A 17,248-nucleotide genomic window follows, 5' to 3' on the forward strand; every position below is an offset into this window, starting at 1 on the left:
AAAAAAAAAAAAAAAAAAAAAGAATGAAGGAAAAAAAAAATCTAAACTAGTTTTTTTTATACTCTATAACATCTACACTGATCAAACAATAAAAATAAATGGTATTTAACCATCTAAGTCAATTATTAACAAAATTATAAACATGAAATAAATGTACATAATTAAAAATCATAAGGTCTATTCTAGTTTAGAATTATAAAAATAAGCAACAAAGCGATAAATCTAATCTGAACTTATTTTTTTCATTTAACCGGAACTTTTTTTGTCTAATGTGAAACAGGGGTGATCACGTGTTGGGTCGAGCTTTGCCCCAAAGGCTTCGGGTTGGGTCCAACCTCAAACCCATGTCCAAACCACAATTTTGGCCCGAAAATAACATGTTTTTCATGGCAAAATCAGATTGAGAAAAAAATTTAATTAAAACTGAATTTTTAGGTTGCCAAAAAATCGAAAAGAAAAAATAAACAGTTGTTGCGAACTATCTTTTGATCAAGCCTTTTTTTTTTAAAAGCAATATTTGCTCCAAGCTAGCTTTGATCAAACATTGGTCAAACTAAAGGTGATCAAAATTTGGGGCGGGCCGAGCTTTAGTGAGAAAACTCGTGCCCAAATCCGTTAAAAAGTGTCAGGCTTTTTAACTAAAATTGTGATTTTGACTAGCCCAAACCCACTAGTTTTTCGGGTGGAACAGATCGGGCCATAGTTGATCACCTCTAGGTCAAACTAATTTGAAAGACAAACTTTTAATAAATTGGATGTACAATATTATTGTACATCCGTTATAAAGTTACCCTAAAATGAGCAAAAGTTATCCTAATATGAATAAAAGTTACCCTGACATAAATAAAGCTTACTAAGTATTTTCGCTTTATTGATAAAAGTTACCCAAAAAATTATAAAAGTGACCCTAAATTTGATAAAAGTGACCCTCGATGTATAGTAAATTATTGTACATATACAAAAGTTACTCAATTTGAAATAAGTAACATATTTCTTATATACCATGAAGTAAAACATAGCCTAATACATGTACACTTGGAATTATTCCCCAATTTTCACTTACTTTAGGGGGAAAAAAGTTATGGCCCTGTTTGGGAGAAAACTGAAAGCTGAAACTGATTGAATTAGCTGATTTTGACTAGCTGATTTTATTAACTGATTTGACTAACTTATTGTATTAACTGATTATATAAAAGTGTTTGGTAAATAGCTGATAGCTTAAAGGTGATTGAGTATGTGAAATGACCAATAAACTAATTATGGGGTAGGTAATTTAGATAGGATTTTAAATTAAATGAGGTTATAAGTGTCATTTCACAATAATTAATTAATAAGTTAATTGAAAAAGCTCCTAAAATGAGCTTTTTCAAAAAGAGCTTATTTAGTGGAATAAGCTCTTTCAATAAGCTTACTACCAAACACTTGTATTAGCTTGTTTAACTAGTCAATCAGCTAAAGTTAGTCAAATAAGCTAATATACCCCCAATAAGCTTACTATCAAACAGGGCCATATATTTTCTCATTGATTCAAAATAAATGTCTCATTTCTTACTTTTGCAGTATATTTGTAATTCCCCCGTATTTTTAAATATTTTATAAATGAAAATTTATTTTATTCATAATATTTATTTGTTATTTTTCATAATTTAATTTCAAAAGTTTCAAATTATTAATCTGGGTCGAAAATTATTTGAACAAATTATTTTATGCACCTTTATTCTACAATTTATGTCCAATCACACAAGCCTAACCCATTTGTTTACTTAATCGACCCATTATTTTTATGAGGCCCAATATTTCTTTTTACCCTACAATAATTCTCTTCTATAAATACCCCATGAATCTCCAAAAAAATTTCCACACAAAAAGGTTAGTCTAATTTTCATCCTCCTTTGTTTCATTATTTTGCTTAATGTTAATTTAATTGTTTTGGGTTTTGATTTTAGTATAAAGATTATATTTTTAGTATCAAATTATATTTTAATGGTATAAAGATTATAAATTTCATATTATATTTATGTTATAAATTTCATATTTTATGAATTATAAACCTAGGGTTTCAATTTATTGAAAATCATGATTTTAGGTTTTTTATGAACAATTGATTTAGGGCTTTTATATTAATGATGTTTTGAAATTTTGGTGATTATAACTAATGATTAGTTTAACATAATTCCGGATTATTTTGAACACATAGATTCGTGTTTTAATTTTTAGATTTTCGTTCGTTAATATTAATCCCGTTTTAATCCCGATCAGATTCTGAACTCATCCGATTTTGATGAAAAAGCAGTGTTTTCCATGTGGAAACAATGTTTTAAGAAAGACTCACTACTTATTGTAGTGAGCACCACCCTCTCGTGGCCAAATTCAGCCTCTAAATATGATTTTCGGGCAGTTTTTGATTTTAACGAAGTTTTTTTTATACTTAAAATATTATCCTTGAGTTTGATTAATAAAATTAATCATGTTTAAAGTTAATTAAGCATAAATATATGTTTTTATTGAAGTTTTAAGTGTTGGAAATAGTTTCTAAGTACTACTTTTGATGTTTTATAAAGAGGGTTTAATCACCCATTAAAAAGGGAGATTATTAGGGGTTTTTATATAATTTTCAGATTTTTATTAGACTTTGAACTTGCTGTAATTTCATGTATAAGAGTGTATTTTAAGGTTTTTATGAAGAAAATTTAAAGAACTATATATAAGCCTTTAATTTTAACTAAAGGGAAGGTTTTAAAGTGTTGTTTGATTTGGATTTTGAAGGTTTTAAAGTAAGTTGGTATTGCTGTAAATTTGATTGATTGGGTATTGATTGAGATGTTATTATTTGGCTTAGGAGTGGAGTTTATTGAAGGTGATTTCTAGTTAGTAAAGTGGCATACCAATTCGTTTGCTCAAGGTACGTACAAGTTACGAAACCTTTCTTTTAGGTGCATGTTTAAGGATGACAGATCGAGAACTTAGTATCATGTATAGGGATGACTGAGTTAAATTGTTTGGTTATACATTGTGAATTTCGTATGACGTGCACTATTTTATATTGCAAGTATTATTTGTGCTCTAATTGTGCAAGGTGCGTGACAGGGTAAAGTCGTATCCCCTAATCAAAAATAATTCCTAAGTCCTCTAACTAAAGTAGATAGGGAAGTAGGGTCGATCTCCACAGGGAAACAAGTCTTTTTACTCCTAATTAATTATTATAATCTAAATTATCTAAGTAACTAATATTTATAATTGAGTATGAAACTAAACTACAAAGAATAGGAATAGGGAGAAAACAATATATAAAAGGATCTAGGGCATAGGTTCACCAATAAATAATACTCCAGGGTAAAACATAGTAATCAATCATTGACATTGCATAAATAACATAATTAACAGGCTCTCGCAATTTATTAATCAACATAGATCTAACAGGCTCTCGCAATTTACTAGATCTAAGTTCTTATTGAAAATAGCCTTTAATATCAAATTAACATCTGCTCGATTCATCAATTTAATATTGCTATACTTTTACAAGCCGCAATTGTAAAACATTAAAACAATCCAATAAGAAATTATCATCCAATACCATCAATCAATAATAGTCAATCATCAATGCATCAATTAACCAGATTGTAAAGGGCTCTCGCTACTTATTACAATCACACAACTAATTTATCGGTATTAAATCTCATCTCTCGAATCTTGACTTAACCATTTATAAATTAACTTGCCTATTGAAACTAGACCTAAACATTAATTCTCATCTCTCGATTCTTGAATCAATATTGTCAAACTCATGCATAAAAGATAGGCCTAATCTAGTCACAGAGCATTAAATCAATCAATAGGAAATTAATCTAGCATTGATAATCAACAACAATAATTTACCCCTTCATATTATTTATTAGATCCCCATAAACCCTAGAAATTAGACTACTCACACATAATTAAATATAAACTAAACAAACCAAATAAATAAATCATGATCAAAGGAATAAAATAAATAACTAAGATTAAGGGAAGAGAAATCGTTACCGAAATAAATATGGAATTAATGAAAGAATTAAGAACAAAAGTTTAGAAAGAGATTAAGAGAGAGAAAACTAAGTAGAGAGAGAAAGTCTAAGAGAAAAGGATTAAGAGAAGAAGAAGAAGATCCTCCAAATTCATCGTCCTAAAAACGTACTTAAACTAAAACAAAAACAACTCCTAATTAGAAACTAATTGCTCGACAAAAGTGCTTCTCCAGAAACACGCGCCCGATCGGTGGATCCTTATCTGGTGGATCCTCCTTGACTTGGAATGGGGAATCTTCAATGCTACGCACTAAAAACCCTTCTTCGATCGAATGTTGCTTCAAATTGTCATTGCGTTCAACACTTGCAACTCGATCTGGCGGAACACTTACCGTGGGCTCGATTCGCACAACTTGCTCGATCGGTTCCACTTGTTCATCCTCGAAACCAAGGCCAACATTGTAGAGTGCTCTTTCTATTGCATCGACTTCCTTCTGCCATTTGTCTATCTCATCTGAAAAGGATGCAACACAAGATACCGCCTCCAAGGGATCTTTTTCAAGAGCTTGGGGCTTGTTAGAATAATTTACAACCACATTGACACTGAAACATTTCTCCTCAGTCATGGAGCTTTTGGGGGCATTATTCAGATTAAAAACAACTTTATCGTCCCCTACTGATAGTGTTAACTTACCACTTCTAACATCTATGACTGCTCCTGCAGTGTTAAGGAATGGTCTACCCAAAATAATTGGGGTGTGCATATCCTCAGCCATATCAAGAACAACAAAATCCACAGGTATATAAAATTTACCTACTCTGACGGGAACATCCTCTAAAACACCTAGGGGGTATTTGAAAGAACAGTCGGCCATTTGCAGAGTTATATTGGTAGCTTTTAATTTACCCATATTCAACTTAGAACACACAGATAATGGCATGACGCTAACACTAGCACCCAAATCACATAATGCATTATCGATCAAGAGATTACCAATATGACAAGGGATAGAAAAACTACCCGGATCTTTTAACTTAGGTGGAGACTTATTTTGAAGTACGGCACTACACTCTGCAGTGAAAGCTACTGTCTCTACCGCACTAATAGACCTTTTCCTCGTCAATATTTCCTTCATAAATTTTGAATATGAGGGGATTTGTGTGATCAATTCAGTAAAAGGAACTGTTACCTTCAAATCTTTTACCACCTCCAGAAACTTACCAAACTGCTTATCCAAGTTTGTCTTCAATTGACGATTGGGGAAAGGAAGTTTGATAATTGGCTTTTGAGCATTCTTATCTTTGTCTGGAGTAGCTACCTTCTCTAGAGTTTTACCCTGCAATGTAGAATTAGATGTGTTAGTATTATCCTCTAGCCCTGCAGGGCTAGCAACTACATTGTTTGGTTTAATGGAATCAAGATTAGCATTATTTAATAAAATAGGTTCATCAACTCTGGGCATAGAGGGCCCTTCATAGTTTGAACCACTCCTTAGAGTAATGGCAAATGCTTGATCCGTAGGCATAGTCGGCTGTGCCGGCAGGGCTCCCTGTGTAGAGTAGCGGAGAGTTGCGCAATTTGATTATCTACAATTTTATTATGCGCTAAAATTTGATCAATTGTCGCATCTCTGCTCTCCATGTGCTTTTGCATATTGACCAACATTGCTCTAATTTCCCCCAAAGAAGTGTCGGAAGAAGAGGGGGGGTTGTTGTGGTTGATTCTTCTGGCTAGCATTTGGGTGATAATACTTCTGCTGCTGTTGCTGTGGCACCTATGGTTCTTGTGGTGGTGGATTCTGAACATTAGTGCTCCGGTAGGAAAGGTATGGATGATTCCGATACCCAGGATTGTAAGTGTTGGAGTATGGGTTATTCTGCCTATAAGCTTGGAAGGCATTAACTTGCTCCACATAACTCCTGCAATCCTGCTCCCAATGACCTACAATACCACAATTTTCACAGAAAGCCTCATTAGAATTATTATTAATTGCAGAAACATTAGCTACATTAGCAGTGCTCAGATTATCTAATTTTTGGCAAATAGAGGTCAGTTGAGCTTGCAAAAAGGATACAGAGTCGACACTATGTTTCCCCTTGTTAGCAAATCCTCTGGGATTCCCATAATTGGGAATTGTGTATCGCCATATCTTCAATAACCTGACCTGCATCATCAACATTAAGATTCATAAATCTCCCACTAGCTGCAGAGTCTAAAATTATTCTGGAAGAATTTCCAATGCCGTTATAAAAGGCTTGGATTAACTGCCATTGTGCTAAATCGTGGTGGGGGCATTCTCTTTGTAGGTCCTTGAACCTCTCCCAAGCCTCATATAAAGACTCGTCGGCTTCTTGGGCAAAGTTCTAAATTGCACTTCGTAGTACTGCTGTTCTCTCTGCAGGATAATACTTGTCATAGAAATTCAAAACAAGAGTTTCCCAGTCATTTATACCAAGTGTAGTTCTATTTAAGCCATTAAACCACAATTTAGCTTTTCCAGTTAAAGAAAAGGGAAAGAGAATCTCCCTGATTTGGTCTTGAGTGACCCCGGCTTGCCTGATGGTGTTGCAATATTGACAATAGTCGGCAATGTGAAGATTCGGGTCTTCACCCTTGGCTCCACTGAATTGCTTCCTCTCTATCATCGTTATAAATTGAGGTTTGATTTCAAATTGAACCCCATCAAGAGCCGGAGTAGGGGTGAGATGTGGAAAGTCCGTAAGCTTTGGTTGTGAATAATCACTAAGCTTCTTTGGAGCCGCCATCTCTGATTCTGTGTCTGATGATGTCTCTGAATTGCTAGAATCAGTCGGAGGATCGCGGTGATTATTGTTAGTATCACCAGAATCCGCCAGAATTTGCTTGTAGAAGTTTTTCTGTCTATGGAAGGAACGTTCGATCTCAGGATCGAATGGGATATAACCTGATCTGGAACACCTGGGCATAAACAAAAACTAGAAGCAAATATGAGATTTGTCTCAGAGAACTAACGCTCTCTGAGACAAAAGAGAAATAATCTAGACTACAAAAACAATCAGAAATAAAAATAAAACCGTTTCCCCGGCAACGGTGCCAAATTTTGACAGGGTAAAGTCGTATCCCCTAATCAAAAATAATTCCTAAGTCCTCTAACTAAAGTAGATAGGGAAGTAGGGTCAATCTCCACAGGGAAACAAGTCTTTTTACTCCTAATTAATTATTATAATCTAATCAATATTGTCAAACTCATGCATAAAAGATAGGCCTAATCTAGTCACAGAGCATTAAATCAATCAATAGGAAATTAATCTAGCATTGATAATCAACAACAATAATTTACCCCTTCATATTATTTATTAGATCCCCATAAACCCTAGAAATTAGACTACTCACACATAATTAAATATAAACTAAACAAACCAAATAAATAAATCATGATCAAAGGAATAAAATAAATAACTAAGATTAAGGGAAGAGAAATCGTTACCGAAATAAATATGGAATTAATGAAAGAATTAAGAACAAAAGTTTAGAAAGAGATTAAGAGAGAGAAAACTAAGTAGAGAGAGAAAGTCTAAGAGAAAAGGATTAAGAGAAGAAGAAGAAGATCCTCCAAATTCATCGTCCTAAAAACGTACTTAAACTAAAACAAAAACAACTCCTAATTAGAAACTAATTGCTCGACAAAAGTGCTTCTCCAGAAACACGCGCCCGATCGGGCTAGAGGCCGCCCGATCGGGCGCGCCTTTTTGCTAACACATTCTCCTCAGCAGCACCGCCCGATCGTGCTAACCCTCTGACAGGGTAAAGTCGTATCCCCTAATCAAAAATAAATACCTAAATCACTAACTAAGGTAGATAGGGAAGTAGGGTCGATCTCCACAGGGAAACAAGTCTTTTTACTTCCAATTAATTATTATAATCTAAATTATTTAAGTAACCAATATTTATAATTAAGTATGAGACTAAACTACAAAGAATAAGAGTAGGGAGAAAACAATATATAAAGGGATCTAGGGTATAGGTTCACCAATAAATAATACTCTAGGGTAAAATAGGGTAATCAATCATTGACATGGCATAGATAACATGATTAACAGGCTCTCGCAATTTATTAATCAACATAGATCTAACAGGCTCTCGCAATTTACTAGATCTAAGCTCTTATTGAAAATAGCCTTTAATATCAAATTAACATCTGCTCGATTCATCAATTTAATATTGCTATATTTTTACAAGCCGCAATTGTAAAACATTAAAACAATCCAATAAGAAATTATCATGCAATACCAATAATCAATAATAGTCAATCATCAATGCATCAATTAACCAGATTGTAAAGGGCTCTCGCTACTTATTACAATCACACAATTAATTTACCGGTATTAAATCTCATCTCTCGAATCTTGACTTAACCATTTATAAATTAACTTGCCTATTGAAACTAGACCTAAACATCAATTCTCATCTCTCGATTCTTGAATCAATATTGTCAAACTCATGCATAAAAGATAGGCCTAATCTAGTCACAGAGCATTTAATCAATCAATAGGAAATTAATCTAGCATTGATAATCAACAACAATAATTTACCCCTTCATATTATTTATTAGATCCCCATAAACCCTAGAAATTAGACTACTCACACATAATAAAAACTAAACTGATCAAAATAATAAAATAAATCATGATGAAAGAAATAAAATAAATAACTAAGATTAAGGGAAGAGAAATCGTCACTGAAATAAATCTGGAATTAATGGAAGAATTAAGAACAAAAGTTTAGAGAGAGATTAAAAGAGAGAAAACTAAGTAGAGAGAGAAAGTCTAAGAGAGAGGAGATAAGAGAAGAAGAAGAAGAAGAAGAGGTAGAGAATACTAATTAATCCGTACAAAAACGAATTTAAACAAAACTAGAAAACAACTCCTAATTAGAAACTAATTTCTCGTCAAAAACACTTCTCCAGAAACACGCGCCCGATCGGGCTAGAGGCCGCCCGATCGGGCGCGCCTTTTTTTGTCGCACAGGTCTTCTTAGATGCCGCGCCCGATCGAGCTAGCAGCTCACCCGATCGGGCGCGCCTTCCCTTGATGGCACTCCCACGCGCATCCGCCCGATCGGGCGATTACTTGCCCGATCGGGCCCGATCTTTATCTTCAAGGCTTTGGACTTCAATTGGGCTAGATTTCTCGGCCCAATCCATATTTCCTCTCGGGTCTCGAATACATGGTCCAATTGCCTCGTGATCCAAATAACCGAGCCCTTAATCACCGGCTCGATGGCTCTAACCGGCCTTGGGCTCCAAAAGTGGTCGCGTTCTTCCAATGCTCGTAGTTGCTTCATAAAAAATCCCGGGAAAATGCTCCAAAGGTGCAATTCCCTGCAAAACTCAACCAAAACTACGAAAACACTAGAAAACACATATTAGTAATAAAAGTGGCCCGAAAGAGCCAAAAACACTACTAATTATGACCAAGGGACGGGGGTAAAACACTATATAAAATAGACATATCACCCTCGCACGATCGGGCGCGCCTTGGGCCACTCGACCTTGGCTTGCTGCGCTTCTTGCCCGATCGAGCTAAGCTTGCCCGATCGGGCCCTTGTGGCTCCTCGAGGCTTTGGACTTCTGATTGGGCTCGACTCCTCGGCCTAATCTGGATCTCCTCTTCGGGTCTTGAATACTCGGTCCAAACCTCGGTATTCCAAATACCGAGCCCTTAATCATCGGCTCGATGGCTCTAGCCGGCCTTGGGCTCCAAAAATGGTCGTGTTCCTCCAATGCTCGTAGTCGCTTCATAAAAATCCCGGGAAAATGCTCCAAAGGTGCAATTCCCTGCAAAACTTAACCAAAACTACGAAAACACTAGAAAACACATATTAGTAATAAAGGTGGCTCGAAAGAGCCAAAAACACTACTAATAATGACCACGGGACGGGGGTAAAACACTATATAAAATAGACATATCAGTGCGCTTAGAGGCAAAGGTATATAATTGGTGTAATGATTAATTTATTACTCATTCATGATTATGCAAGCAGGATGAGTAAAGGAATAATTTAAGTTTTCTAAGACGAGGTTAAGGTTTTGGGGTGCCTTATGCACTCAAGGTGTTTATACACCGAGGTAGTAAAGGAATAAATAATAAATGTTGCTTGCCACTAATAAATCAAGAATTGAAATTGAAAAGTTGTTTTACTTGATTGAATTGATATTGGATTGATTGTATTGTTATGCATATGAGTCATCACCAAGTCTAAACCTGTAAATCACGTAAAGTGCAAGATGGATGAGCAATAAAACTCTGGATTGGTGCACTTTTGGAGTAATGACAATCAGGGGTTGGGGTACATGGGGTATTAGCCGTGTACTTTTCTTGAGGCCGTCTGATCTACGAGTCTCTTATTTCAAATATTTTTCAAAACTAGGAGTTAGGTGAGATCTCATACTAACTACGGTCACGGAGTCACGCCCGTGGTCGTTGGATGTTTATTGATGTTTCCGAAAGGAGGCATGGGGTTTTTCTTTTATTGATGTTCCAAATGGAGCATGGGTTGGACAACCTTGTCTATTGCGTAATCCAATGAATAAAAATAATGATTTACCTATTATTAATTAATGAAGTCTTAGTAATATAAATAGTTGAGTCGTGTGTTGAGTCTATAATTTAATGATGCATGATGATTGATTATTAGTAGCATGTTATGGATTTCTTAATTTATTTTGCAGCTTGTATGTACACAGTTTTGCTGATTGCGTGCTTTGTGTGTCTTTCTTTGGTCATGGCCTTCGCCTTTCAATGACCCTGTGACGATCCAATTTTTACACTTGTAATGTTAGGGAGCAGAATTACCACAGGTTCTTACACATGCAGCATTCATCAGGGTTCTGCAGTGGGATCTTGAGTAGAGAGTTCGTTGTTTGCATTTTATTTCTTTTGCAAGTTTGAATTTATTTTAATTCGATTTTATTCGACACTATTTCTTTTGGGTTTGAATTTATTTGAACACTGAATTTAATCACTTACTACTTTTATTGGGTTTTGAATAAGGGCCTTAATGGTTCCAAGTTGTATGACTTAATTTAGTTTCATTCGTTAGTTTTGAAACTTATTTATAACTGATTTAGTTTTTTCGCTGCTATTTTCTGATAAAGCCTTAACGTTTGAACACGTGGCGGTAGCACGCCAGTAATTCTCTTGAATATTGTTCAGGGTCCTCACAGGTTTAAAGAGAGAATTATTGGGGTGTTACAATATTTACATAAATTAGTTTGACCACTGTTTGTGATTTTATATATAAAATTAATATACATTCTTCTTGTTAGGTAAAAACTAACGAACGCCCCGGGGGCGTTGGGGCATTGGATAAGCTTTCTAAAAGAAAAAAGATTTAATTAAAATTAAAAATAGGTAAAAGCTAACGAACGCCCCGGGGACGTTAGGGCGTTGGATAAACTTTCTATATATAAAAAAAGAGATTAAATTAAAATTAACATTAATTATACATACCGATCGACACGTGATTTTGTCTTGCTTTCCCAAATTAATATCATTTTAAGTAATATTTTAAATGCTTATTCAACGCCCCGGGGCGTTCATTAGCAAAATCCTTAAAAATATTATTGGTTAAAGTTTTTGTTAGCAAATGTTTTAGTCAAACTAGGGCATTTATATTGAAATAAAAGTGTATGTAAGTTTTAATACGGTTTAATAAAAAATACAAGGATTCAATTTACAACTTAAATAACTTGTTTTTATAAGATATATTAAGTTCAATGGTTGTTCACTATAGTCTTGATAAGATATACTTCGTATTAAGTTCAATGGTTGTTTACTATTCCAATTGACTATCGACTATATTTTTTAGAAAATACAAGTTTCTCAACTCGAGAAACATTATATGCTTCACAAAGGGGCAAATTCATAAATTTCAATTAATAAGTTGGATTAATGTTGTAATTTTGTCTAAATTTTCTCTATTTTCAATTAAAAAAAACACAAGTATTCAATGGAGAGCCAAAGAAGGTTAATGAGAAACTAAGAAACTTCTATGGGAAAATCGAACATGGTGAAGGTCTTTAGTAGAGAAGGATCCAACCTTTCCCTTAATCATACCCTTCTTTCCTCCCATAATTGTTAGGGTTTTAGTTATTAAAAAAAAAAAGAACAGAAAAGAAAAAAAAATACATTATTAAAAAATTCATACAATTTCTCTCATTTACAAAAATGTCATCTTGTCAAGTTGAGAAATTGGTGTGTTTGGATAGATTAGGGGGGAGGAAAAGAAGGGGTGGTATTGTGGTAAGGGAAGGGGAAAGAAAGGAAGAATGAAAAGTTTTCCTTCCAAATCTCTCAATTGTTGAAGAGATCAATTTCTTGCAATTTGATCCTCCATTTCTTTCCCCTCCAATTTTCTTCCTTCATCGTTTATTATCCAAATGAAAGACTATGTATCCCTCAATCTCGCTTCCCATCCTTTCCCTCTTAAAAAAAAATAAAAAATTGTTACTTGGTTTGATAGATTGCTTTTGCTATTGGTTTGTAAATATTTTTTATTCTTAGTAATATCGATAGTCATACAATATTCTATTTTTTTTTTATTTTTTTTTTAAGTACACCCCACCTGATTTACCAAAGTTTAACTCCAACTAAATCTAGTTCCATCTAAAGTTGCACGCTTAGCTTAAAGTAGAGGAATCTCCCAACAAGATGTCTTACCATCTTAATATTTAACTAAAATATACATTCGTTTCTATTTTAAATTTCCGCACCATTCAATTACTCCGTATTACCTTTGTTTCTATAATACAAGTAATTGACATGATCAAATTTGACAAACATGCCCGTTAAAGACAGACTAAGTAGCAATATACAGAACCAGCTCGTAAATTTGGTCATGAATGGGGATTTGAGATAGTGGAAACTGGAACATCTCGCCCAGAAACTCACTGAAAGAGTAGTTACAGATAATCAAAGAAACATTGGATAGTTAGTTAGTTACGCATCATGTTTCTAAATACCCTAAATCTAAACAATTTAATTACAAAATTCCTTTGGAAAGAAGCTCATTGAAAGCACTGGTAGCAAGTCCACATCTGCAATGTCCAAAAGAAACAAGGGTTAAGGAATGACAAACATTATCATTAGTTTAAAATGAATTATCGATCAAACACAGCTTTTTTTAACAACTTGAAGATATGGAGCAAACATATGCATGATCTTCGGTATTAAATTTTGAAAATCACACATATGACCTGTTTCTAGAATCCCCTCAAGAACAGATTGAATAATGAATAATGATAAGACTCCGTGAATCTAGAAAATCACAGCTTCTTCTCACTTTTAGATTAGCCCTACTATCTGAACTCCCCATAACCTCCATCTTTCTCCCTTTACCCCCTCCCTTCGCCCACTACTTTTCACCTTCACCTCTCTCTTGCTCACGCCCTCACTGCCACCTCCCTATGCTATCCTCAATTTTTGCAGTCTTTCCCCTTCATTTCAACGACTGTCACCACTACAACAAAAATTCAACGACTGTCACCACTACAACAAAAATTCAACGACTGTCACCACTACAACAAAAATTCCTATGCTATCCTCAATGTTTGCTGCCTTTCTCCTTCCTTTCCACGACTGCCACCACAACAAACAATAACAATAACAATAACAATAATAATAATAATAATAGAGAAAACAAAAAACTAATCCAGTTGTTACCCAAATTCTATACTAACATTTATCATACTTCTGAAACCATATAAGTAATTTCATACTTTTATCATTCTCCCTTCTACGAGCTATGTGTATTTTAAAAACTGCAATTCTTATCAGTGTTTATTTGATTGTGAACAGTGAAGCTGCAATTATAAGCATTTACATAAAAACTGAAAGCTGGACAAATACGTACAACTCTTACCAGTGTTGTTAGCACTTAGCAGAATGGTGAAGGGGATGTATTTTGCAAGCAAGTGGACATGAGAAAAAAAGATTAACTAGATGACAAATTGTAGAGCTCACAAAGGAGTCTAATGTAGCATCAACTTCAAATAAGTTGGACAAGGCAGCCAAATATTACACTTTAAATTAAACTCAAAAATCAGCCTGGTGGGGTTGGGTGGGTTATTGGGGGGGGGGGGGGGGTGTTTATGAAAATAAGGATCAGCAACAAACCTGTTCCTCTACAATCAACAATCCCGAAGACTACCGCCCACAGTTTTTACAGTTATGGTACGTATGGTCAGTGTTAATGTTACCACACCTGTAACAAAAGGCAACTCCACACCTGTGTTCAAATGGAGGGGAAAATGGAGTAAGAGTAATGATGCAGATAGCAAAGAGCCATGACAAGGAATGATATAAAACAATGACGCGGAATTGCAGATAGAAAAGAGCTAAGATGAGAATGACTGACAATGTTGATTCACAAAGCGGTTCTTTTCTACTAATAATAAAACAATATAGCCAGAACCTGAATGAAAGAAAATCATATAATATCCATGTTTAAGTATGGTATGGCAGCTCCTTAATTTAGGATAAAACTCCAAATACTTCAATCAAGTTTTCTTATCCAATATGTGTCAACTATTCAGCATCAAAACTTCTAACAACTAATCAATTATCACGACTCAAGATATGTCTATAGGGAGGAGGTATATACAATACAAACATCAGTTGTCTTGCCACCATGTAGCCAACAAAATATAGCTACAAGGCTGATAGTTTGAAATAGGATTTCATCTCTAAGAGTTTAAAACATTCAATCACTGAGTGATAAGACTAACATGGATTTCTATAGCCTAAAGCTCAATGAACTTGATTTTGATAACAATTGGGCTGGACAGCAAGAAATATAGTTTTGGGTCTTCAGAAAGAATCAACCAGTCAATGTTTACAACCGCAGATTGGTAAAATTCAGCAACTCTATGCACATCCAATATCAAGCCAGAATAAAAGAGTAGTATGGCTCATAAAGATACATCCGAAGAATTTCTTTCTGAAGATTGTTATCACAAATTAATGAAGAGGAAACAATAATAAGGACATCTTTCCTTCGGACCCCATTTGACTAACAAAAGCACAAACAAACAATTCATATGCACTATAGGTGTAGAGGTTAAGTATTATTGGATCAATTGTTCCAAAAGAATTTAGTATTGGTTCTACAATGCCATGGAAATTGGTAATACTCCAATTTCGAACGAGTTGCTGCCTAGAAGAAAATTTATCATCTCTCATGAAACAGCAAGGATAGATCAAAACAATGGGGCAATAAATGGGAGTTTAGAAGGGCAAATTACCTGCATTTCATATAGAGGCAACCCTCTGACTTCTCCACATAGTACTTGCACTTGGGACACCTTTGCCAGTTCTTAATCTTAGCAAGTTTCCTCAACATGATATCCTCCTTCTCCCTCTCATCCTTATTCAGAGATTGATACTCAGCACATTCAATGTCTGCATGCCATCCAACCTTACACTGCGCGCAAAACAATCTAAAGCAACTTGGGCACTCAGACATTGTCACCTTCTCAAACCCGTCATCAACCAACAATGCCGAGCAATCCTTAAACGGGCAATAGAACTTTTGCGTGGCCAGTATCACAGACTCACACAAAAGATTGCCCCACCGAGCAAAAACCTCAAATGGGAGTATATCCCTACAATACTCTGGCTCTAATACTCCAGAGCAACTAGGAACCGGGCAATTAATTATAGAAACACCGTCTTGAAGCTTCGAAGCAACATATGTTTTCATACAATCGGAGCAATACGAATGAGAGCAACCCTTTATCTTAAAAGCCTCCTTTTGGGGCTTAGAGTCAGCACAAATTTCACACAGAAACATAATTTCAATAGGTTCAATTTCAGCCACCATTTCATCATCTACCTCAAATTTCGACCCAGACGATTCACCTACTTCAGTAATCGACGGACCACTAAAGGGTTTTCTCTTCTTCCTCAAAGAAGCTGACGACAACAACGGCCTACTAGAAGGCCTCACATTGATAATCCTAATTTCATCATCATCATCATAATCATCAACACATTGTACTGAATCATAATCATCAACAACAATCGAATTCTTTTTACCCAATTTAGGTTTAATGTCCTTCAATTCCTCAACACAAATTGGGTCTTTCTTATGATTACCTTTAGGCGTCAAATTAATCTCTCTTTTCACAAAAACACAATCATCATCATCATCATTATCATCAACAACAACACCATTATCGCCATAATCGTCATCATTCAACTCAATTACATTATTTCCAGAAACAGAGGTACTAGCTTTGTCCTTAGAATTACCATTCTTACGATCATCAATTTCGAAAATTAAAACATCATTACTTACAATTTTTTGATGATGATGATTTGCCCTTCTGTTGTTGAGTGAAGAAGAGGGATGAAACGATGGATTATCTAAATCAATTGGTGCGAAATTGGGCGGAATTGAGGTTGATTCGGAATTTAGGGTTTTGAAAAATTGGGGAAGATTCTTCTGGACGATACATGGAGTTTGGGTTTCCATCTCACCGCTCAAACTTGAACTGGCTACTCGTTTCAAATTCTGAGAATTAGGTTTTGAATATTTACCCTCAATTTATTATTTACTCCACATGTGATTTAACCACGTTGTAATTCTTGTAAAGCTTCCCTAATAAGATGTGGAGCATCTAGAAGTTTTACTACTTCTTCTACTATTGTCTTTGAGTCGTCTATCCATCGTACAATAAATCTTGTACTCTTGTATCAGGCGGATACGTTAATTTTATTGTACAATTTGAGGGTAACTTTAATAAAAAACTTTTGTATACAACCGATTTACACTAATATTAGTGTACATCGAGCAGTATAAGGGTAACTTTTAGCTAATTTTAGGGTAACTTTTTGCCTTTTTTGGGTAACTTTAAACATAATACAATTTTTATATAATTAGACAACAAGAAAAGTTTTATAAAGGTAATTTAATTACATTCAATCACTAATAATTGATTATTAGTCATTTAAAATGTGATTCTTTACTAATAAAGCATAAATATTTTTTATTTGAATTAGGTTACTTTTACGCATATTGGGGTAACTTTTATTCATTTCAGGGGTAACTTTTAATCACTTTACGCTATCTTTATAATGGATATACAATAATTATTGTACACCGGATTGAATTTTATTTTAATAAGTAATTTCTTATGGATTCATGATTACTTACTATTATTAGAAAAATAATAACTTATCTAGTGTAAAGGTAACTTTAAACA

At 34.6% G+C, this 17,248-nt stretch overlaps 1 protein-coding gene and 1 non-coding gene across 2 annotated transcripts; one reads left to right on the forward strand and one right to left on the reverse strand.

The window, feature by feature from the left end:
- Positions 1-6,282: 6,282 nt before the first annotated feature.
- Positions 6,283-6,389, forward strand: LOC145580483 (small nucleolar RNA R71). The gene has a single exon (XR_014099513.1). It is a non-coding gene; the product is annotated as a small nucleolar RNA R71 (small nucleolar RNA).
- A 6,455-nt stretch (positions 6,390-12,844) lies between these two features.
- Positions 12,845-16,542, reverse strand: LOC145578787 (uncharacterized). Its single transcript, XM_081636088.1, has 3 exons — positions 15,287-16,542; positions 14,160-14,271; positions 12,845-13,081 (listed from the first exon to the last, which is right to left on the reverse strand). The coding sequence occupies exons 1-2, from the start codon at positions 16,516-16,518 to the stop codon at positions 14,190-14,192; spliced, it is 1,314 nt and encodes a 437-aa protein (XP_081492214.1). The 5' UTR covers positions 16,519-16,542; the 3' UTR covers positions 12,845-13,081; positions 14,160-14,189.
- Between the last annotated feature and the right edge of the window lie 706 nt (positions 16,543-17,248).

Source organism: Chenopodium album, chromosome 14, assembly GCF_948465745.1.
Source record: "Chenopodium album chromosome 14, dcCheAlbu1.1, whole genome shotgun sequence".
In the NCBI taxonomy this organism is placed as follows: Eukaryota; Viridiplantae; Streptophyta; class Magnoliopsida; order Caryophyllales; family Amaranthaceae; genus Chenopodium; species Chenopodium album.